Source organism: Apteryx mantelli, chromosome 12 (assembly GCF_036417845.1).
Source record: "Apteryx mantelli isolate bAptMan1 chromosome 12, bAptMan1.hap1, whole genome shotgun sequence".
Lineage (NCBI taxonomy): Eukaryota > Metazoa > Chordata > Aves > Apterygiformes > Apterygidae > Apteryx > Apteryx mantelli.
This window is the reverse complement of record NC_089989.1, coordinates 26,540,823-26,564,996: the sequence shown is the minus strand read 5'-3', so window position 1 is coordinate 26,564,996 and position 24,174 is coordinate 26,540,823. Positions and strand designations below refer to the sequence as shown.

The following is a 24,174-nucleotide window of genomic DNA, read 5'->3' as shown; positions in this document are numbered from 1 at the left end:
CAGATTCTGATTCAAGAATTTCTTTGCTTAGGGTCTACAAGCTGTGAATAAAGCTTTTTGTGACTTCAAGAGCTATTCAGCTTTTGTAGAAAAGAATAAAAGTGGCATTTAAATACAGACTCCTCATATAGCTTCCTTGAGACCTATCACAAATTGACATAGTGCACAGCATCTCAGTCAAGAACTGGAAATCCTTTACGCAAGCATTAACTTCCGTAGTTGCAGGGTCAAAAACTCTACAAACCGAAAGAGGGTTTCTTCTATTCCTCTCCCGTCACAGCCACGACGTGCAGAGAGAGTTCAGGACACGCTACCTAAAGCAAGCCAAGAAGAAAAAACATCAAAAAAGACTAAGCTGACTTCACCAGCCGATTCAGGGGAGCTGTTGGGGAGACGCCTATAAGAGCAGAATGACAAATTGTGCTGTAAAGTAACAACACTTTTAGCATTTACGGAAACAAGTGGTAAACCAAATAGTTACAGTGTGATGAAGGAATTTTAGGGGGCAGGGACAGAGGGCAGAAAATACAGACTGTTGGTGGCCTTGAGAGACAAATAACGCAAGAAAAAAGTGAAATACCTATAGTTGTTATGCATGTTGTTTCACCGTAGTAACACGTTTCCAGAAGTGAATGGCATGCGCGTGTTGACGGATGGGAGGAAAGAGAGAGCAGCCTTCCTCTCTCCCCCAGAAGTTGTTACAGACTACACCCAAGACGCTCAGCAGGGAAGGGAAAGAGCTGACCGCGTTAACCCCCTCTTCGCCACCCCGCAGACTCGCCTTGTCCACACGGTAAGCAGCCACCTGCCCCAGGCCGTGTTTCTAACGTCAGGGAGGTGGTTTTGCTTCACTGCAATCACGGTGTTGCAGCTGTACCACAGGGAAGAAAAACGTATCACTTTTTGCATCTCACCACGTCTCCTGGGAAATGGCAACCACATGTGAAAATATCAGTAACATATTATAAGGCTGATTTTCACACAGATCAGGGCTTGTACTTCTTGAAGGCTCCCTGTATTTTGCCTTTTTTAGGCAAAGATTGAGCAATATTGCATATTTGCACCTTGTACAGGTGGCCTTCTTGAAGCTCCTGCCTTCATCCATTACCACGCAGAACCTCCTCCCTCTCACCTGACTGGAGAGAAACCAGGAGGCCTGGCAGAGCTGTGAATGTCTGTTTATTCCCGAATGGAACGAAGGGAAGAAATGAGTCAGACACGTCTCCGCTGTTCAGAGAAAATGAAATCCTGCTCCTTTTATTGCACAACTCTTGACAGCAGTCACATCTGTCACGTTTCCTACGCAAACCCCTTGCTAGGAGCCAGCGGCTGGAGAGGCGAGGAAGACAGATTTACCAGGACACCTTATGGAAACCGCGTGTGATTAAGAAATCGCAAAATCACCCTCAGATCCCTGGCGCGAGCTTAGCCCAGATTCCCTTCCCCCAGAGGATGCAGTCGATTTGATGTTTTGGGATGACCTACAGTAGCGAGACCCACCCTGTTCAGACAGTTGTACGCGCTTATCAGATTAAGGATGATTAATGGTACCAGGTAGTTCCTGCTACATCTTATTCAAATACACATAATCAGCAAATGCTCCCGAGCACACAGTACTTCAAACTGGAGCAGTTTTTAAGCTCTCACATGGGATGGCAAGCCTAAAATATGCAGCAAAAAGTCTGAAGCATCAAAACCTGTAGAGAGCCCCTGGGGCACTAGTGCTTTCCTCTGGCAGGGGAGGAATTACTTGCTCTGTTATTAGCAGACCAACCTCCTGCCCAGTCGCTCGCTTCTGTGGTGGGAAGAGCAAGAGCCTTACCTGTAAGAGCCGCCCAGCCGCCGGCGGCACCGCTTCCTGGCCGTGAGGCAAGTCTAGTAAAGAGGCAACCGTACGTGCGACAGCAAACAACAGTGCACCATCTTGGAGGGGGAGACAAACCACCAGTAGCCTCTCACCATATAGTATTTTGCATCATTTATTTAAATACCTATATTTATGCATTTACAAATTTTCATAGCTCTGTTTGTAGCTCTTTTTTGTTTTTTTTTTCTTTTGTAGACAGTATTGCAGAGAAATTAGCTTTTGTAAAATGAGGTCCATGTATAAAACTATGCAATGGATTGGGGGGGGTGGGGGGGGAGGTTCCTCTCATACTCTCTGGAAGCAGAAACCAAAGAAACAGTGACCAAATGGAGAGGGAGAGAAAGGGATGGGACAAAATCTCAAAACAAGTGGCTCTCTCACAAGTATTACATATATCAGTGTTCAACTACAGTCCTAATGGGATAGTTCATATTTCAATTGGTGCAAGGCCTGTTTGTTCAAACTTTAGCAGGCACATAGGTCTCTAATGAAAAAATAGACGGAAGGAGTCCTAATGCAAAGCCTGGACAGCCTCGTTATAGGTTTTTAAGCGTCATGGCACAAAATGCCTGTAGGAGACTGCACTGATTCACCAGTAGTGCATACTCATCCCAAACTTCTATTTTGCATAAAAAGTTCCCTTTAAGAAATTTTACCGTTTAAAAAACCCGGTATCTGAGCTCTTCTAGCCTCAGTACTTTGAAGAAAACACTTGAAAAATATCTCCTGCTTTCCTGATTTGGAAGCTTCAAAGTAATGTTTTGCTTTAATTGATACCAATTTAACAGCTCATGAATTCCCAGAGTTATCTCTGGGAGGAAGAGGCAACAGATATGGCATTGCAGGATATTTACACACATGGTACAAAAATGTCCAGGGGTATGAAAAATCACCAGTAACACTATTTTGCAGCAGCCTCATTTACACCTGTAATTTTATACCATTTATTACATTGTACTAACACACCAGATTCAAAGATGTGCACTCCCTTTAGGACATTCAGGAGTTACAAATATATTGTGATTGCATAATTCATATTGCACAATTGTATAAAAACATAAATACTAGCTATTCTATTTTTTAAATACAAAATACATGTCACATAGTCAAATATTCTTTTCAAGTGCAATTCAGGTGCTCTCTTTAGTCCTTCCAATAAAAAGGCAATTTTGATAGTTTTGGCACAAGTGTAACCTCCATCATGTGCCAACAGTTCTAATTACAATACATATGCTCAAAACTTTATATAGTAGCAGTCATATACATATAGTATAAAAACATGTTATTTACAAAATGAACTAAACATACACAGAAGCAGCCTTAGTGGTTGAATCTGAACTCTTGTTTAGCATTATTCATATTGTTGCAAGAGGGATAAGTGACCCTTCCGATTTATGCTGGTTGCTGTGGGTTCACATTCATGGGAGGAGGGTGTCCTAGGAGACCAATACGCTGTTTCTGCTTCCTCTGTTCTGTCATCTGGAAAATTAAAAAGTTTGCTCATTAGGCCTAGACACTTCCTGTACGTCAGCTTGCAGAATGAACCATCACTGCATTCTGTGGTTAGGGTTTATTCTGAAATCCACTTTCTACAAATAATGCTCTTCTGTCTGCTGTGCCAAATACTAATAGATTAAAAAGGCAACTACAAACCTGTTTTGTGAACTCATCAGGGAAATCTATGAACTTGCTCGTGTGACTGGCTACTGTTTTGCAAGAAAATAGATCATGAGAACCAAATAGCTGGCATGAATTAATATAGATAGTAGCTTGCAGAAACTTCCCGTTAAAAATTCTTTGTAGCTCATCCAACATACAAAACCGACTAAAGGGAAATAAAAAAGGAGAGGCCCTCAAGTCAAGCTGGGAATACCCTTTTGTTTGCTGGAATATACTGGAATGCTCCAACCCTTTCATCAGAAGGCGGCAATCATCCCTCTTGATTTGCCAAAGCCAAAGTGCAAGGCAGTGATGTAAGATTAACTGCTTTCCGTAACCTTAGTGCCAGAAAGCCAGATCTTTGTCAATACTTTCCATCAGATAAAATAATGTTGGTGCCATTATAAAAACAATGTTTGGTGCCACCATGTAGGCTGGTGCCATTACAACCTGAAAATGGATCATCATTTTTTATTACTGTGGTATTGAAAAACGACCATAATCATCCCTTTCTCTGCTCCCTTTCTTGTTAAAAACTTCTCGAGGTTTGAAAACTTACATAAACCAAACCCCCATGTAATAAGCAACTCTAGCACGTTCGTGATTTCCATCAGCGTACAATCAGATCACTGCACAAGCGTTTCCCTCGGATCACTTCCGTGCCTGCTCTTCAGTTTGCGAGGAGCTGATACCTGGGGGGATTTGCAGCAGCAGCCAAGGAGAGATGCAGGAGGTGGCACCTCCAGACCCGCTCCTGGAGCGGCTCACAGACTCGAGCAGGACGGGCACCGAGGCCAGGGAAGCATCTTTCTGCAGCTCCGGGCTAACCTCACCGGACAACCCTCCTCCCTTGACACCAAGGGCCCGAGCGAGCCCTGCTTCTGCGGCGCCTGCGTCAAAGACCTGACAAACCACCGTATCGTCGCATGTTGCCTGGGCAGGACTTTGACGCCCCACAAAGAGCCGCAGGCACGTTCCGCCTCTGCCGCTTCTTCCTTCAGTTCGGCATACCATGTCCAATGAAAAGGAATCGGCAGAACCCAGCTGCCCTGCATCTGCCGGGGCAGCCCAGTCTCCTGAGGAGCTTTGGAGAAGTGGGAAGTAGGGGGTTCCGGGAGCGCACCTGCGCTCATTCATGTGCAACACACACACTTGCATGTATTTGCATAGAAGCTAGAATTTGAGAGATGGTGAAGAAATTCCCCTTTTCTGGTGTGGGATTTAAGGGCAGGTGCTGAGGGAACAGCCCACGTCAGTGCAGGGCCACCCTCGATCATCTTTGAAAGGCCTGGAAGAGAGCAAGTGTCACCCCTGTCTGCAAGGGGGGGCAAGAAGGAGGATCTGGGGAGCTGCAGACCTGTGAAGCCTCACCTCAATCCCTGGGAAGGTGATGGAACAACTAATCCCGGCTACTATTTCCAGACATGTGAAGGACAGGCAGGTGACTGGGAGTAGTCAGCATGGATTTATAAAGAGGAAATTGTGCCTGGCCAACCTGACAGCCTTTACAAATGAGACAACTGCTTGGTGGGTGAGGGGAGAGCAGTGGGTGTTGCTCACCTTGCCTTTAGCAAGGCTTTTGACACCGTCTCCATAGCACCTTCGCAGGCAGGCGGATGAAGCAGGGGTTAGACAAGCAGAGAGCGAGGTGCACTGAAACCTGGCCAAGCTGCCGGCTCGGAGGGTTGCGATCAGGGCACAAAGTCCGGCTGGAGGCCAGTCGCTAGTGATGTCAAACTTCACTGGAGTTCATTGTAGGAAGATGAGTTGGTCAAAACAGATAGTTCTGGGCAATCTTCAAAAGTATCCTCAATCTACCACAGACCGTGCAGTGCTGTACACACGATTAGTGTCACTCACCAAGTACAATAGGTACGTATCATTGCACTCATTTAACCTCCAGGGAAAGGACTGAAATCCAGTATTCCTCTTGAAACCATAATTACACTGGATTACAACCAGGTGTCTTGCTCAACATCTCACCAAAGGGGAGGCAGAACTGTTATGTTACTTGTTAGGAAAATTACCATGGTCTCACAAGGATAGGTCGTACCTCACGTTCTCCTTTAAAGCACTTTTGGAAGCCTGTTTTCAAAAGCTTTGCAGAGATTCACCGACAAAAGGGAGCAGACGATAGGAAGAGAGGAGTCTTTGCACCTCTCCGCTTTACTGACATGCTCACCATAAAAGCTACTCCTCTGCCGGATCAGCTGGGATATTTCCCCCCCCCCCTCTGTTTTTAAGATAACCCACAAATTGGGAACGCAAAGAGACAGTGAATAGTTCATTTAAAGAATGCCTGTTTATGTGAATCAGTTTCTCTGGACAAATTAAGAACCATGATTTCACACAGCTAGCAAACTGTTTCAGAGGACACACAATAAAAGATAAAATTGGGGAAAAGAACAATGAAAAGAGACTGTAATAGGTATTTTTCATGTTGCTTAGAAAAAGGGATGTGCATTCTGATGCGGGAGACTTACAAGGAGAACTGCCTTTTTAAAAAGGGAAGAATAAACCAACTGACGTTGAGAGATAAATGCACTGTAAATGCAGAATGTTATTAATACTGAGAGATGTACAATTCTTGTAGAGAAGGCACAGGCCTACAAGATAGAACAATTTTAATCGCTATTACATTTAAGCAGAGAGTGAATCTCTTGCAAAAGCTTGACAGCTATAGTAACTGTACACCTGGGCCTAACAGACAATAAAAACTATGCACAGCGCTTTGCAGGGAAGCTGTCTGCTACAGGAGGGGCCCGACAGCAGGTGAGCAATGCTGAAAGGATTAAAGAAAACAAAAACAAAACCAAGGGGCCTGAAGTTCAAACCGAGTCAAGCTGGACTCTCAGATAGTCATATATAATTACACAGACGCACTCTGCCTGGTTTCAAAGGTTACTTGTGAGTTGGAATTAGCTCCAGAAATGAGCGCCAGGCATGTGCCAAATGCATGATCAGGATACTGATTATACGCACAAAATCACGCCGTGTGCGACATGCTGGTGTTTGCCTGCTTCGCCGCTCGCCAGGCTGCTCGAATAAAGGAAACCCGGGCGACAGTTCCAGTAATGAGTCAAGGTTGTGGTTAGGGAGGTTAAGGGTCCCCAGCTGATGAGAGGTTCATCTTGAAAGAGAAGCCAGCATCTATTACAAATGCATCATACTTACTGACATCGGGACACGGCACTGGAAAAGACTTCTGGGTGATTGCATCTAATCCCCTGCTGCTGCAGACAATTATGTTGTAATCTTTTTGCACAGAATTAAAACGATTAAGATTTTAATGCCTCTGGTGTGTGTTTTTTTTTTTTTTTTGGTGAAAGGGGGCATGCTGAATGCCAATTTTTAACAATTAGTCTCCAGAAACCTAATGAGCTTGAAAAATACATGAATGAGAGGCTTGCTCTTTATTTAATTACAAGTAAACACAAATAGAAGTTCCCTGAGTTAGTTCCTTTTCCTGGGGACAGTTCCTGATCAGGAGGAGGGATATACTGGTTTTGTCACATAACTGGAGCATCCTGCAACTTAAGCAGGGTTCTCTCAATAACGGTACTTAGGGGAATTCCTAAAAGCTATCACAGCATTAATGAAGCTGGTTTCCTCTCTTGCTTTTACAGCCAAATAGCTCTGCTCTCTCAAAGCTAAATCCTTCATTCTTATTTTCACAAAGAGGAAGAAGGTTTTAGTGCTTGGTCAGCCGACAATTGCAAGCTTTAGAAATAAATGCGCTCTGATCCAAGGCTGGCTTGAGTCGATGGAAAGACTCCTGTTGACTGCAGACCACTTTTGAGTCAGACCCTTTAACAGGAAGACGCGAGACATGTTCTAAGATAATTGTTTCCAGGCAAAATAGCAAAAACGCTACACAGCAAGTATTAAAGCACAGATAAAGGAGCAACTGCTTCTACCCTCAGCTCTCTAAAGCAACTAAAGCAAGAGAGTCCATGGCACAGCGTCTGAAAATCAATTACGGCCATGAGGAGCAAGATTTTTTGCTCTCAGTCCTGTACTTCTAATCAGTTCCTGTGCTCCACAGGGTACTGGGTAAGAGGGCCCAAGTCCATCAGAAAAGTAGAGCATGATCGGAAGTCAGAAAGCCAGGAGCTCAGTCAATACTGTCTTCCGAAGACTAATGTCTTCATAAAGATAACTCGCTTACGCAGAAAACAGGTCAAAGGAGAGCAGAGATGGGAAGCAGGAATTGGGTTAGTATTGAAGGCAGTTGTGCCAACTGTTCTGCAGCAGGCAGATCACATGCTGAAAAGATAATGACTGAATCCGTCGAGCACTTCTGCCCCGCGCAATTCCCCCGGCTGCCCGAGATACCACAGTGTGCAAGTCAGCGATCGGTTTTGTCCAGGGGGCTATCTATATAAGCTTAACTCATTGGACCATCTGGCTTAGGCTATTAATCCATAAAGATATGTAGTTAGTCACTTTACTGCCCCAAACAGCTTGCAGGGCAGGCAGCAACGCCTTTCCCTTTACTTCCAGTTGGGCTGCAATCCCTACGGGCAACGTGAAACGGAGCCCCAGGGCCTGGGTGGTTTCCCAAACCCCTCACTGGGTTTGGGGTAGGACCGATCCCAAAGAGCCCCTCAAGCCCAGACCAAGCCGTGGGACTCGGCACAGCACTGGCTGCTGTCACGAGCAAACTGCCGTTTGCTGTTTTTTCTGACCCCAATTAAATGCCTGAAAAAGAGTCACGGTCTATACAAAATCTGTAATTAATCCTTTTGAGCTGTGTTCACTCACACAGAAGAAAAATGGGAAATGGGGAGCTCAGAAGTGAGCAGCAGGGGACAGTTACTGAGCTGCTCTTTAGAGGGGGACTGCCCCGCAAAGCCAGCGCGAGGGCGGGTGTTCAGCAGCCAGAAGCGGTTTCCAGGCTCCCTTTTGGGGGGTTCGGGGCATACTGAGAACCCGCTTCTCTGACTCTGCACGTGCTGTACAGAGAAGCACAACCTCCCCTACTTCGATACATAGCAATGCGACAGTGATCACTTTAAGGTGGCCTAAACATTTCTCTACCAAGATTTCATTTCTTCAGGGGACTCTGCCATGCACAAGCTTTCAATTAAATACATTAAGTACAAGGAGTGAAACTATACTACAGTTAATAATTCTCAAACGGCAATTTTCTGGTCTGCTATTGTTTCACCTTCACATATCATAAGTAATCCTTTGCTGACCTCTCCCAGAAAAGAATAACGTTTCTACGAGAAGTACCACTTTAAACACTTAAAACTGTTGATCTTAATTGCATACAGGAAGGAGCTGGACCAAAACATGAGTCCTCAAGCTCTTGCTGCAGCAAGACCTGCTGCATTTAAAAAACAAAACCAAAAAACCCACCCAACCCAAAACTTTGTCTCCCCGGTATGCATTTGTTAAGCAGAAGCAATACACAGTGCAATGCAAGATATTTCTGTAGGTATGTCTGTGCTGCAGTCAAAAGTGTGAGAGCAGCAAAATCGTAGCTGCATTAGCAAACAGGGTAGCTACAGCAGAGAGGAGATGAGTGCAAGCTAACCGCTCACATATTTATCCAGGCTCTCAGTGGGTTTTGAGGTCCATGCAGCAACACGGCACTTTATCAATATCACACCCTCTGATTTACATGATAGTGTGCTAAGGTGTTAGGGTCAAAAAAACTACACCAAAACCAAAAACATATACCTCCATATGCCCCCCCCACCAATTATGACTTAAGTTGACTTCAACTTTAATTTTTTAACGCAAGTTTTTGTGTTCAAGAGGTGGCCAATTTGGAATATTTTGGTTCAGTTAGCACTAGACAGGCAGGTCAGCTGTGGTGCTGGGCTCTGGGAGGATGTTTTGTTTGTTGACTTTCTTCCCTAGGAACCAGCTACTTTAGAAAAGTTCTTCGTGTTGGTTGCAGGATCCAGGAAGCTGTAAAACAGGCTTGAAAGAACTTTGTACTGCCCAATATCAGCACGTGACGGCGTGTTCCCAGGCACGGTGCCCTTACCTGATCTTTCAGCTCCGAGAGCTGGCCAGATAGATTGGTCACGAGCTTCATGGTGGACTCTAACTTCTCCTGCAAGTTCCTCAGCTCGTTCTGCTCTCCTTCTGAGTCGCTGCTCACCAGCGACATGGCTCGCATCCGGGGGAACCAGTCAAGGTTTCTCTCCTGAAAAGCAGGCACAAGTTAGTAATTAGCATTTCCCAGAGAAAAACCTGTATGCAAGTGCAGAGAAATCTTTAATGCTACACTGGGACATTCTTCAGCTACGCAAGCTTTGTGGTAGTTTTATTTGCATCTTACTGGAAAGTTTGCAAAATTGCCCACTAGAGGCAATGAGGCACTTCAGACGTAACTACAGAAAATTAAGGCTTCTTACTGTTGGCTTTTCCTTTCCTAGCAACTCATTCTCTCCAGCCACTTTTTTTTTTTTTAAAGACATGTTTCAGTGTAATACACGAACACCGGACAATAATATAGCCCAGACTTAATGTCCTGACAAGCGTTTTCCAGTGCTAGAAATCTGGTACATAGAATCAGAGAGTAAACAGCTTGGGATAACCTTTTCAATACATTTGCTTTTTCTTGAACAGCTATGACTGAGTGTTAAAATGGAAGGTTTAGTTCCAAACCTACTTCACAAGAAAAAAAAATCAAAAATCCAGTATAAGAAACTGTACATATGTCCTGGTTTTGTTAAAGAACACTCCATCGGAGAATGATTTCAAAGCTCATCACGAAGTTGGACATACAAGGTGCAATCCTGACTTCCAAAGTCTTTCCATTTGTATTTGTTGAAGATTTTCTGCTGACAAAGTTGGTTTGACTTTTTGGGTCAAGCAAAGTTTGGCTGTGCTTTTGAACGAAAGAGAAGCCATGTTCCAACCAAATATTTTTATAAGTTGAAATATTTTCCTTCTAACGCAAAATAAAAAAAACACGTACTATGACCAGCTGCTGCAGTCCAGAAGGGAGGACAGGTTCTCCTGAACTGCTTACAGTCGCGTTTCCTTTCAGGCACATGAGCGCCCTGAAATTCCAGGCTTAAGTTACAGCCAGGAGCTTCGGTGGGCGCACGCTGGGTTTTGTTCAGTGCACCCGAAGGCTCGCATGCACCCTCACGTACCCAGCCGTGACGTTAAGCTCAGATGTGGGTACGGAGGAGAAAGCCGCGGAGGAGGAGGAGGAGGAGGAGGAGGAGGAGGAGGAGGAGGAGGAGGGGTGCACACCACACGCGGACACCTCCGCTCGTCCCCAGCTGGTTTCCCGTCCAGGCTGTGCGTGCGCCCCTCTGGGAGACGCTGCCCGAGGTTGGGGCGACGCGCAGGTAAGGAGGCCGGGGCGCTCCCACTGGGGACACCCCCCTCCGTCACCTCCGGGAACACCCACGCCACCTAAGCCAGGGCCGCAGGCGCTCCGCCGCGGTGGACGGGAAGGCAGGTGCCGTGAGCGTGACCTTCACCGAGCTGCTTCCAATCTGCTTGGAGTTCACTAGCGCAGGGACGGAAGGGCATCAAGGAGGCCCTTTCCCATGTAACGCAACCAAGGTGCCCACGGGCGGCAAAACTGCCGCAAAGGCTTTTCTCCGCATCTCGGTCTACGGGGCAGATGATTTCTGCTAATAAAAGAAAAATATGGAGAGCCTTTATCAAGACAAGCGCCAAGGTATTGGGACTTTAGGGAAAGACAGCCCCACAGCCAACATTTAATAGCAGCGCTATGCAACGTCTCCCTGCACTCCAAGGGCAGCGCAGCCCTCGCGCAGGGGAGGGAGGGCAGCCCTGACGCCCGGCCGCTCCGGCCCAGCGCCTCAGCCACAAAGCACTTCCCCTCCCCACCCGGGCAAGGCAAACCGAAACTACCGCCGGTCCTCTGGCGCGCTCCCGCAGGCCCAACGGCTTCAAAGATTAAGCAAGTTAGGCTGAAATGTAATTAGACTAAAATGCGCTTTTCCAGGCTAACCTGCAGCCGTAGCTCCCTGCGCTGAAGTTTCTAAGCAGACGCAGCGCAGAGCCCTGAAGCTCCTGCCCGCCTCCACCCCTGTCCTTAAGTGCTGTGGAAACACTTATTTTACTTTTTCCCAAACCGGTGAACTTCTCAAGTGTTCCCAGACCCTCGTCCTCACGCGCTTGCTGCCGTTGCTTGGCAATACAAGCACCCGCGTTAGCTGCGCGGGGTTGCAGCTGGAGCACTGCAGGCAGCGAAGGGGCTGGCAGCGGCAGGCAGGGGCGAAACGAAGCCAGCAAACACTGCAGCATCCCCAGCTTCTGCAGCTCTGACACAGGTTTCATATTTACTGGTTCTGTGAAAGCCCCGGCCCTTGGAGTCTCTTGAGCATGGGAAACCTTGGCTTTCACTTGAAAGAAAAGAAAAAAAAGCGCCTCTCTAATTCTCATGGCAGTGCAGAAAGATTAAAAATAAAAATGATCCGTGCGAATACCAAGGACTGCGAAAGGAGAAGGCTGGCGAAAAGGAAACGAGACTTGCTGCTTCCATAAAAGTCTCGTGCACTGAGGACGTGACTCACTCGGAGCCCGGAGCTGCTGCGCCGGTGCCCGGGAGCCACGCGACCCCCCAGGCCGAAGCACGGCACGGGGGAGGCGGGCACGGCGGCGCGCCCCCGCGCTAACCCCGCCGCTCCGGCTTCGGATAGGAAGGGCGCTTCGCTGCTGCACAGCAGCGGCACCCTAAAAAGCGGCTTGAGAAACGGGAGGCGACGGCGGTTAACGGCAGAGCCCGGCCCCAGCGCCCGCGCCGGGCTGCTCCGGGGGCTGGTTTGCTGGAAACGAATCGCTAACGATGCCTTCGGCCGGGCGAACGGTGAAAGCAAGCAGGAGCGCGGCAGGGGTGCCTGCGAGCGCCCCGGGCTCCCGCCGAGAGACTGCTCGAGGCTGAGCGAGGGCTCGGTGCCGGGCTGGTCTCGGCTCTGCTGAGCTCTAAGCGGACGCCAGGGCGCCCGTGCGTCCTGCGCTGCAGGCCGGGCGGCTTTCCAGAGGCACCGAGCGGCAGCCCCGTGCGCCACCCCCGGCCGGAGCCGCGATCCCGCCGTGCCCCCGGCTCCCTCTTCCCGTCACAGCGGCCGCTTCCTCCGCTCGAGCAGACGAACTGACTAAAGCCACTGACGGAAGCTGGCTAACCACAAGCGCAGGGTTTCGGGTTAGCTCTTTTCTAGGTAAAGTTGGAAAAGTCCCTCTTGTAAAGCAAATATCATTAAATCTCAGACATGGGGGCGATGTTGACCAGTCTCTTAAAATGTCCATGATTGGAAATTTAAAAAAAGAGGAAGCCGTGCTGCATGATGCAGATGCAATTCATTCTGAGAAGTGCTTGCTCTGCCCTGCTTCTGCTGAAGAGTTTATTCTAAGAAAGGTTCCTGCGGCAGCCTCGGCGCAGAACGTGCCAGCAGCTGCATCGGCTCAGCCCCCCGGCGCCGTGCCAGCGCCGGCTGCGGGAGCAGGCTGCTGCCAGGCGGCCCAGCCCCGGGGAAGGCCCCGCGCCTCTCCCGGCTCCCGCTTGCTCCTCCGCCTCGGATCTAGGGCTGCCGAGAGACAACTTGGCGAGTGACGAGCTCCTCCAGCTGCCCTCCGCAGATGGCCCAGGGAAGGCGGCAGCAGCAAAGTTCAGCTTCTGTCACCTATCGGTAAAAATCATGCCTGTACGGCTGATAAGCAGCTCTGCAAAGTGCTTCGAAAATGAAAAGCTTTAGGCACTACTTGACTGCGTTTGTGGCGAGATGAAACTCCTCCTGATTCTTTCCTGTATTTCCTGGACGAAGCTCCACACCACGTTATCTTTTCCTCCCGCACGGGGCTCGACATCACGTCTTTCACACCGAATCTCACTTCTCCCCTCTATGAAAAATGGCACTTTATGATGCCCCCCCCCCCCCAAATATCGTCACACCCTCGTATGCACCGTGTCTTTAGACAGGGGACTAGTGACACAAAACCCCTTTGCACTGTTACTCTGGGTTCATCATCTGGGGGTTGCACGGGGGCAGGAGAAGGCAGCTGCCAGGAACGTGCTTGCACTGCGCGTCGCTTTGCTCGTCCGCGACGCGGTTACCTCAAACATCGCCTGACTTAACGTGACGGAGACGGACGGCTCTTGCGGGAATTCCCAAAAGAGAGTTCCTTACTCCTTCAGAAATTACAGTGCCACCCGCGCTCAGCAACCTACTTCTGGTTGTTTGGCTCTAGGTTTTAAGTGGGGCAGGACGGATTGCATCACGATCGATCGGGCAGCCGATTACATAGGCAAAGGTTGCATGAGCAGCCGCTCGCGGACGGCACCGGCGCGTGACCCCCCTACTCTTGCACAACGTGTTCGGTGAGAGCCCAGCGGCCTCCGAGCGGCCGGGAGCGCCGCGGCATTCCCGGGCTGGGGGAAGCGGTGGCCGGGAGTCAGGGCCGGCTGGCCACGCTGCAGCCGGGTCGCAGACGGGAGCGGGCCAAGCTGCAGACGGGCGTCGCAGCCAGGAAGGTTTCCAGGGCTGCGGTTCTGGACGGCTTTCCAGGTCCAACAGCTTATCCTCCCCAGCACAACTCCCTTCTCCCCTCCCTTTTCCCCCAGTTTTGGTTTAAGGGTTGGGGTGCCCTGGGACCAGCTTGCTCCGGGGCGGGCGCACTTCAGCCTGCGAGGACACTGCTCCCCTGGAGCGCGCTCCCGGCAAAGGGCTTCGGGATCCATCGCCGCTGCAACGCGTGGTGCAAACCAGCCGTCACAGGGGGCCGAAGCGTTCCCTTCTCATCTCACCCACCCCCATCTCTTGCTGGCAGAGGAGAGACTCACTCGGCCAAAGCGAAACCCTTGATGGGGGTTTCTGCACCGCCGCGTCGCAAGCGCGGGGGCCTGGAGGCGGTTCGCTCCTGCTGCGGGGCTGCTTGCTGGGAGCCGCACGACTGCCGCGATACTCCAAACTGGAAGGGCAGAGGGCCCTGGGGCAGGGAGGAGAAGCCCGGACACACAGCGAGGCCTTGCTGGGTGCTCGAGAGGAGGCTGCCCCAGCTCGCAATGGAGCATCCACGCTGCACTGAACGGCAGATCCGTGCTCCCCCTCGGCTGCAGTTGCTTCAGGGGCGTCACATACTTAATCACACCCATCTCCAATGACGATGTCTCCTCGCGACCCCCGGCCCTACTGCACCTTCGCTCCCGCAGATGCAGGTTCACTGTGGAGCTTAACCCTGCCCAGGTGGTTTATCAGAGAAAGCCACAAACTCGGCCACATAAGCTTAACATCAGCAACGAGAGTTTTGTCTGAAGCAGGCTGGAGAGCACACCACCACGGGCACCTCTGGAGGGAAGAGCGGATTAATGCTGCGTGGGGAAGATCAGGTTGACCAACATTTCCCTCCATGCAGCTTCTGGTTTGCATCCCAACTCTTATTCCAAGGGTGGAACAACAGCTTAGCTAACTAAATCCAGAGCTCAAGACCAATGCCTATGACACAGTGTTTCCAGCAGCCAGGGGCCAAACACACCTCTCTGCTCTTCTCTGCCTCTGCTATTATTTATTATTTAACCCTGTAATTATATTAGCTAACTCGGGTAAGGTATCTCAAGATGCAGCTTGTTTGGCAGATGCCACCAAATTAAGCCCTATCAGCTCCCGTTCAAACTCTGCCCTCCTCAGTGCTCCTTCTCTCCCCCGCTTAGCGTTAGCATTCGTTTCTACCGGGAACACGGAAGCCCCAGTTTCTTAACGTATGACTGGGGAACTGTGTACGAGCTCTTTGTACAGGCTGCTCTCCCGCCAGCGCCTGCAGTTGGTTTGTTAAGTACTGACACGACAATCTTTTTTTCCCTGTTTGATTTTGATTTTGTCCAAAACTGCAGGATTTCCAAGCACAAATTACACGTGAATGTAACCAAGTTTCTCATATTTTCCTCAAACTGAGATTTCGGTGATATTCATATCTTTCTCCAATGCTGGAATCGGTAAGTCCCTATCAAAACACTTTTGGGAAGCATCATGGCCTGCCAATTGTCATTCCTATAGGCGCTTTGGTTTAACTCCACTGTCCAGGCCATCTCCGATTGAATTTTATTCAATATAAAGCCTGGGGAAATAGGAGCCATTTAAAGTCATTATTATTACGTGAGCGTCATGCATGTTCTGAATTATGCACTTCCACTGCTGTGCTTCAGAGCACAAAGACAGTCACGGCTAGGAGTTTAATCCCTTAAGAATTCCTTTCAAGTCAAACTTGCACTTTTGGAAGAACGTAATTTTAAAAGCTTATGAGACTGATGAAACATGCCCTTTGCTTACCAGGAGGCTAAGACTTGGCAGAAGTCAAGGGCTACACTAAATACTCTAAGTAATAATAATAAATACTTTCCAACTAAGGTATGGCACTTAGCTCAATACAAAAAGAAAACAGAAACACTACTACAGTTAAATGTCCAGTTTGTACGAAGAAGTTAATTCGGGCACGAAAGGAAATCTTTAAGTCTTCATTTCCACTCCAAATTCCATAAGAGTACCTGCACCATCACTTCTATTTATGAAAGGTTTATTCTCAAATGATGACACAACCCAGTTTAAGACTGGGGAGTCAGAGCTCTAGATCTGGACACGTGAGCTTGGGCAAGCCCTTACACCACTCTACCTCGGTTTTGTAATAAAGGTTATATGACATGTGTCCTTGGTGCAACACGAGATCAAAAATTTGCCCAAATGGCAAGGACTAGTTCAGAAGCTCCACGTTAAAGACTTCTCCAAACAAGTCTTTATTTTCTAATGTGCACATCTGTGTGCACAAAGTCACTCACAGCCATGTGGCTCTTACCCACATGGATCAAAGGCTGCCATGAAGGTGGATATGCAAATCCACGTTACGTACGCAAGAGCTGTCTATGCAAATACTCGCCCAAGCGAGCGGCAGCACACTGCGGCTGCCTGCACAACGCCTCGTGCACAAAAGCTGAGCGCGCGCATGTGGTTCTCCATGTACCGAGCTTCAGAGCACAAATTTGTTACCTACTGCAAATGCCTGCAAACAGCTGTCTGTAGCAGAGGTTTGCCAATGCTCGGAAGACAGCTGTACCAGCGGGGCTGCTACACGCCAGTCTGCTACAGCAAGTGGAGGCAAATGCAGAAAACTTAAGAGCAAACTCTCAAGCCTGCGAGGATGGGTAGAGAAGGCATTTAAATGAATTAATCTGTAGGGAGTTGCACCAAGTTCACATTAGTCATTTGGGTGTGGATGTCAGTGTCTGGCCAACACGATAAGTGGATCCCCCCACCTCCCACACACACGGTATTATTCAGACATCACCTGATCTTCCCTGGTGACTACAAAGCAATATAGCAACCGAACCATATGCCTTTGTTCACGGGAAACACGAGACGCGCTGGACTGTCGGCTCTGTAACACCATTAGCATACTTTCCAGATAAACACTTTTCAAAAGACATTGATCCATCTTGAAGCCTCACTATCTTAAGTGAACATCTGCAGTGATTTAGCTAGATGAACAGAAGTTAGGTCATCAGAAGGGCTTTATAAGCAGTAAGAATTAAAGGCCATTCCTAGTACCACTAGATGTTTCCTCACTTCTTATGGTACTCTCTGTGCTATTAAATACATATTATGAGACCATTCAGGAATGCATTTAGAAGGTGATCTGCTTTGTGCCAAGCTTCCGTTTGCCATCTCCCGAAATCCATAAAGTTATCAACCTTGGAAACGCTGGTAAGAATTTTAAGACAGCAGATGATTCACTTGAACAACTAGGGCGTGTATGCAAGCTCAGTTTTTACATCAAACAGAGCCAGCAATTCCACTTCTTCCCCTTGCATTTCTCTAGCGATTCCTAACCAAGAATCTTAAGATGTCTCACAAATTTGGCGCTGGACATCACAGCAGGCACCTGTTCATCTCACTAATGAAGCAGAACAGTATCCCTACTTACAGCTGAAAAAGCTGGGGATGAATTCCAGGTTTCTTACCAAAATCTTGTAGCTACAGGACCACAGCAGCACGGTTCCCATGTTACAGTACACAAACGGGAATGCCACAAACAAAGAAAATTCAACAAAAAAATCTGAGAATTATAAACAATGAAGACAGACCCGTATTTGTCTCATAGGCTGGAAAAAGCTTATGGAAGGTATAGTCACAAACCAGCAGCACTGAGATATGGTAGATTAGGTTTTGTCAGATCACTGTGGTCTTTTGTTGTTTATTTTGATGAGGATTATGGTATGCAAAATACTTCTAAACCTTAAACTTGGTTTCCGAGTTTAATTATTGACTTCTTTCTGCACACTGGCACTAACTTCATTAGCCTCTATACATGAAGAAACAGAAATGCACTAAAGAATTGTAATTAATCACTGATTTTCACGGCTACAATTTCTTTTTATGCTGGATCAGATTCCTGCAGGTTATACTCTATGGGCAAGATTTAGCTTTGCTGCATCCAGTGCAGTGGATAGCCTTAAAATTGCCTCTCTGCACATGTTATTTTTAGATAAGAAAACATCAAATTCGAAGATCATTCTTAAAGCTTGTGAATATTCACTAACTGGCATAAAAAAAACATGGACAATTTCATTTGATAACACAGTACTTAAAATATCTTTAAAGCACTGTACAAGCAGCACTGGAGGCAACTCACAAGCTGATGGTGAATATAATTTCAGTGTCCTAAATTCTGTTTTAAATGTTCTGTGATGCTTGGAAAAAACCCCCACAAATACAAATTTTGATTGTTGCCAAAAGGCAGAAACCTAAGAGGTTTCTAAAGACATTCTGTTGGGAGTCAGAGCAAAGGTGAATCATATTTGAGGTGTATTTTATAATCATAGTATGATCTAGAGCATACGATGCTTCCTATCCTAAACTATTAAAAATGTGTCTATATTTCAGTTGAACAATGGTACTGCATAACAGGCAATGGAAAAAGAGCTGCCCCATCTATGTCATTACCAAAGATGTTAGAGTGCCACCTTGAGTCTGAAAATGTGGGGAAAAATTCCCTTTTAAATCTAACCATGAAATAAGTAGACTTTTGAGGAGAACGTGGTAGCTGCAGATGTAAAGCAATCATGGGTTCCCTCTCACTCTCCATACAAAAAGACAAAATACACCAGCACCTCTGACAAGGTAATCTGAACCTTTGGAATCGCTGATATATTGAAGGCTTTGCTTTAGCTTTTACTTTAGTTTTGTTTATGGGATGAAGACAAAAAGGAGGTTTGAATCAAATCTGAACCATGGACTAAGTTATTCCTAGACACACCTCAAGCAGAAGAAAGGACTTCCGACTCTTACTGAAGTATTTAAAACAGGTCTGATGCAGAAATATATTTAAAATTTTTTCAATTCAGATTTTCTGGGGCAGAAAAGAACAAGAGAATGTTTTTAATATCAAAGGACGATGGAAAGAAACGGTTTCGAGGTTTCAAAAGAAGATTGCCAGATCAGTCTTAAGGAGTATCTAGACTGCAAAACGCTGCTGAGAACTGCCAGGGGAGGCTAGCAGCAGCCCGTGCTGCGCTAGTCACACTGGTGCTGCGTTGTGGGAGACAACTGATGTGCAAAGCACAAACTTACTTCCTATTCCCCAGCTCGTGCGGTTACAGCACGCTTGCAACAGCCCCGCGTGGCACGGCCAGGCACACTTGCAACCGCATGAGCTCCGTTCCAAACTGGCTCATGAACTGCAAAAGCAGCAGCTACAAGACACAAAATCTCCACCCAAAACACATAGCTATATAAAATCGCACCTGCATGAGACACTTGGTCCCTGCATGATTTATGCATGTTCCCATTCGACACATAGTAACAGCCATTGCTGTCAGTTCTACAAATGAAATTCCTGTATTTCTGGCAAAAGTTCTTCACTTTTTGAGTTTCCTGCAATCACATTCCAGGACTGGTTTTTATTCCTATCTAATTTGAACTACTAATCTGAAATTATAATTAGTTAAGAAGTTGTTAGCTATTTTGAACAATTTTTTTAAACTAGTTTGAACACAGCATATAAAATACTCCTGTACAGGCAGCAACATTTTAAAAGAGTGCAATCTTTCCTCCTGAACTAACAGTTACTGTGGTGGGACAAATAAAGGGAGCAATACAGTCGAGTCAGACTAGAAAGCAGCAGTGATGTACTTGGTTATCTCGCTGTGCTAATCCTCTATCAGGTGATTGTTCACAAGATTTCTTTAAGATCTCATTACAGAGGCAGAAATCCAAAACTAGGACATACACTTCAGTGACCCCAAAGTAACATGTTTAACCTCTAAGAGGTCTCAGGGGGATTTACATTCTGAACAGGTCAAGATAAATTGCCCGCTTAAAGATATACTGCACCTCTACAGCAACCCCCCCCCAAAAAACCTAGAGATAAGATGACAAGTATTCCGCTTTTTACATGAATATAGTTCATGAGGCTGAAGGCAAATAAAGAAATAATTAATTGAAGTGTTATAAATCAGAAAGAGCTTTTGCTAACCAGCCAGAAGACACAAATTCATAATTGGGGTTTAGAAACAAAGGATCTAATTCCAGGAGCTCTGAACCTGCAGCTTGGCAGCGACTAGCCTTTTAATTCTCTCATTAAAAGGCTTTACAATTGAGCAGATACTAATTTGAGTTTCTTACAGCAATAAGCTAAAATCATATGACAACAAATCTTAGAAGTCAGTTTAAGATATTTATACTGGGACAGGTTATAACCTGTATGTCATACTTCAGACACTTCTACCAGTGTGAAAGTATTCTCTTTTGAACTGTAGTACGTCAGTTCTGAGAACCGAATAACCCCTCCTCATCCTTAGGTGACTGATCCAAAACCACGGCGGCTACCTAGATTTCACTGCTTATATTGCTACCTCCTTTGGCAGACACACGTGAATGTTTTAGAGGCTTAGCAGCCGCAGGTACGCAGACGCAAATCCCCAGCTGCTGTGCTGCAGCACGCGTGGGTTTGCCAGAGCACCTCTCCTGCACCCTCTGAGCCACCAGCTTGCCGCAGCTGGCTGGAACCTGCAACGTGGTACCACGTCTGCAATGCCTTTTTATCGAGTTACTTTGACAAGTACATCTTAACTTTATTATCTTTAGAGGACACTCCTAAAAGGAATGGTATTGGATTAAGCCTATTACTGTAGAAAAAGTCTTACTCCAAGTTTTTGCTTAATACAGAGCACTGTATTTACCAAATAGCTCAGCAGATCAGCCTAGTTTAGAAAAAACAAACAATATATATACATATGCACACACACTCCAAACTCACCTTGATCATTTCTGCCACGTAACTTTCTGGTCCTGTATATTCTGTTGAATCTTTTACTTTTACTAACACAATAAAGCACAAATAATGCCACATATTGTGCTCTTCTTTAATATGCTCTTCAAATGTGACCGTCTTGTTATCAAACTTATCTCTTTCCAGACCTACGAGAGTGACACATACATGACCCTTAGCATTTGTAAAGTGTTACTAAGAAAATGAGTTCTAAGAACAAATTTGTTTGTACAGTTTCTTGTACTACTTAAGACTCAAAAAATCATTCTTAAATGAACACTAAATAATAAGGATAAAATCTGTAACAAATGGCCACAGTGCAATGGGAAGAGGAGAGAGAAAAGGCGGCATTAGGAGCAGTGGTTACATTTACTGCACCTAACAGAAAACCTTTAGTTAAGAAAGGTGGCTACCTAGTATGAAACCAGTTTATTGGATTTCATAACACATCTCCTATTTTTAGGCAAAATGGTACCAAAATGCAACATTTGCTTTGCAGCAAACTTCCAAAGGCTACTTATGCCAGTGTATGTGTTATGTAACTTCTGCACGACCATGTCATTTAACCATGCTGGACTCGCAGGCTCAGCAGTTCGGTTTTTCACATCAGTACATTTGGAATTAACTGCTTCGCAGACACTACTAATCACTCTGCATCCTTGGAAAAGTAATCTGTTTATAAAATCTCTCCTGCTCCAATATAAAACTGTTTGCTGAAACACAGGAGAAACTAAGGATTTGAAGAAAAAGTGGTATACTGAGAATACACTCCCCTTCTCTTTTTCCTGCCAAGTTCCTACGCATATGGTCCCCGAGAATATCAACTAGTTGAGGAATGCAAGATAGGAACAGCCAATAATTCAAGACTCTTGTTTCCTAAAACCATAGATTTCTTGGGTATGCTGGTCTGCAGCTAGCTTTATGACAGAATCGCTCCTGGTTCTTAAGTGTATGTTTCTACACTTACCACAAATAAAGCAAGTAGTTTTTAAAATCTCTTCTTTCTTCTGTTTTTCACTCCTTAAATCAGCAAAAGTGTCAATGATCACGCCAAAAATCAGGTTAAGGACAATAATGATGACCATGAAGAAGAATAACAGATCATATATCACTCTAGCAGCAAAGAGAGGTTCCTGCAAGATACAGAATTTAATGATTAACAACCCGAATACATGCACGTCTGACCCTTAGACCTCCTTTCCCACAGTAATAGTGTATGCTGCCCCCACCCCCTCCTTGAGTCGCTGTTTCTGATGCTTTCCAGTGATAACTTAGGACTCGAAACATTAAATGAAACTAAAATGCAAGATTACTGAAAGAAAAGTCAAATTAGTCAGCTAACAGTATACAGCCTCTGTGAAGTTGTTCTTTCCGCTTACTATCCACAAGTCTTTCCTCCTCTCCCTCACACACACACTGAAATTGGCTCTTCCCATACCTCCTCCCTGCAAGCTGCTCCTAATTATATCCCTTTATTAATCTGCTTATATGCCCAGATAGCACCAGTGGTGACTATAGTCTTTTACTGAAATTTCATAGTAGTTTCATTCATTTATGTTAACAGCCATGTAGATCATCTTAAATGAAACATGAAACTAAGTTGCACTTCGCAGGGCCCATCTCATATTTACTGGAGGCCTGCATACCTAAGCCCCATTTTCAGAAACATCTAAGCCAGTTGGGTGCCAAAGTTTTATTAGGAATTATGTAACTTTTAAACCATTTTAAGCAGAAATCAGGCTAAATATTACAAAATAGTTTGAAATTGCAGACCAATATATACCGCTCTACCGTCTGTTACCTGGTTCGAACAAAACAGACTCAAAGCTACTGGAAGAAGAGGGATGGTGAAAGGGGGATTGAGGAGGACCTTCTCCCCAGCTGCAAGGTGTAAAGCATCCCCTCCGCGCAGGCCTGCCCCTTTGGTTTGGGGAAGGGTGGGGGAAGACACACCGAGATGCAGACAGCTACAGTCAGCTACGGAGGCAGCCACGTGGGCAGCCCGGGGCATTGGGGAAAGGTCCTGCTGCTTTGGCCATGCTGTGACGATGGCTCCAAACAGAAAAAGTCCTTCCTTCCCAGAGGAAGGACTCTCTTCCTTCCCAAAAGGAGAACTTCCCAGAGGAAGCTCTTCTCAGCTCCATTTGCAAAGCACAGACTGTGGGCTACACCATTCCTGCTCATTTGGGCCCCACTTTGGACAGTCCTTAAGCTAAAAAAGCCTCTTTTACTAGGGAAAAAAGGATCTGTGGAAGCTTGTTTGGACAGGCTGCTGCTTAACATGATGCTGCAGAGATGTAACTTGATTACACTGAGGGAAACTGCAGTCCCTTCTCGTTCACAACGTATCCTACATCTGTTTAAACAGAGCACAGACACATTTTCCCCAGCAGAACTTGACCTCCAGCCCTCCGTGGTGGTTATCGCTCCGCCGCCCCCAGGCAGCGGTGCTTTACCTCCTTGGACGGCTTCCTGAGCACATCACCCACTCCGCCCCCGCTGCGGAGCCCGTGACTCAGGACCGTGACAATGCACATCAGCAGCGTCTCGCACGTATGCTCCTTGTTCTCCTCCTCCATTTCTTCGGCAATCACTTCTATTGACACAGCAAGCAGAGACATGTTTAGAAGACAAGGAGATCAGTTTTAAACAATTCTCCCCATTCTTTGCTGGGAACGTGCTCGCTCGCCCTCTCTTGTGCAAAAACTGCCAGATTTCCGGCCGGTGTGACAAACTCGCTCAGAGTCAGCGCAGAGCAGACCACGGGAGCGGGGCACCTGCCTTGGCTCTGGCCTGCCCTCCGCTCCCCACCGGGGTTTTCTCGTGTGCTTCAGCTGCTGTCTCTGACTGGGTTAAAATTCTCTTTCCATGCCTGCGAGCGTGCGCAGCTCGAGCTCACCAGATGCCTGTTTATACAGAATCAGAGCTTTCTGACAGCTCGGAGGACAAAGTGTTGCCTCTTACACTCTCCCTTGGTGCCTAACAGATTGCACAGCCTTTGGGCTGCACTCAAAATGGCAACCTCCACTCTGCTTTTTCAAATGGCTAAAATATCACTGCCTATGGAAACAGCACTTTACTTAAGTAATACACTATTTTTGACCCTCCAACCATTTGGTGGAAGGCTCCAACTCCACTTTTTCGGTTCTAGAACTGCTAGAATCCCCTGATCTCATGTATTCCCCCCCGGCCCCTCTTAAAAGTCTCATGACTTTCACTCCAAAATAAATATGCTCACAAGTGGATCCCCCCTTTCCATGACAAGCCTTAGATGGGCCCAAATCCCTGTGCAATCCAGAAACATCCATCAACCAAAATAGTAAATGAAGGCCAAAGATTTGGGCGCTGCTAACATCAGGGTTTTATGTGGCCAGAGGTATCAATTTGAT

The 24,174-nt window shown here is 46.7% G+C and overlaps 1 protein-coding gene across 1 annotated transcript in view; it reads right to left on the bottom strand.

Annotated features, from left to right (window-relative positions):
• Positions 1-1,963: 1,963 nt before the first annotated feature.
• The window catches only part of ITPR1 (inositol 1,4,5-trisphosphate receptor type 1), a 186,447-nt gene continuing 164,236 nt past the window's right edge, over positions 1,964-24,174 (bottom strand). Inside the window, exons 57-61 of the mRNA XM_067303517.1 lie at positions 23,242-23,381; positions 21,753-21,918; positions 20,774-20,934; positions 9,528-9,689; positions 1,964-3,346 (exon numbers count right to left, since the gene is read on the bottom strand). Coding sequence (XP_067159618.1) covers positions 3,260-3,346; positions 9,528-9,689; positions 20,774-20,934; positions 21,753-21,918; positions 23,242-23,381 — 716 coding nt within the window. The 3' untranslated portion in view covers positions 1,964-3,259. The remainder of the gene's footprint in view (positions 3,347-9,527; positions 9,690-20,773; positions 20,935-21,752; positions 21,919-23,241; positions 23,382-24,174) is intronic.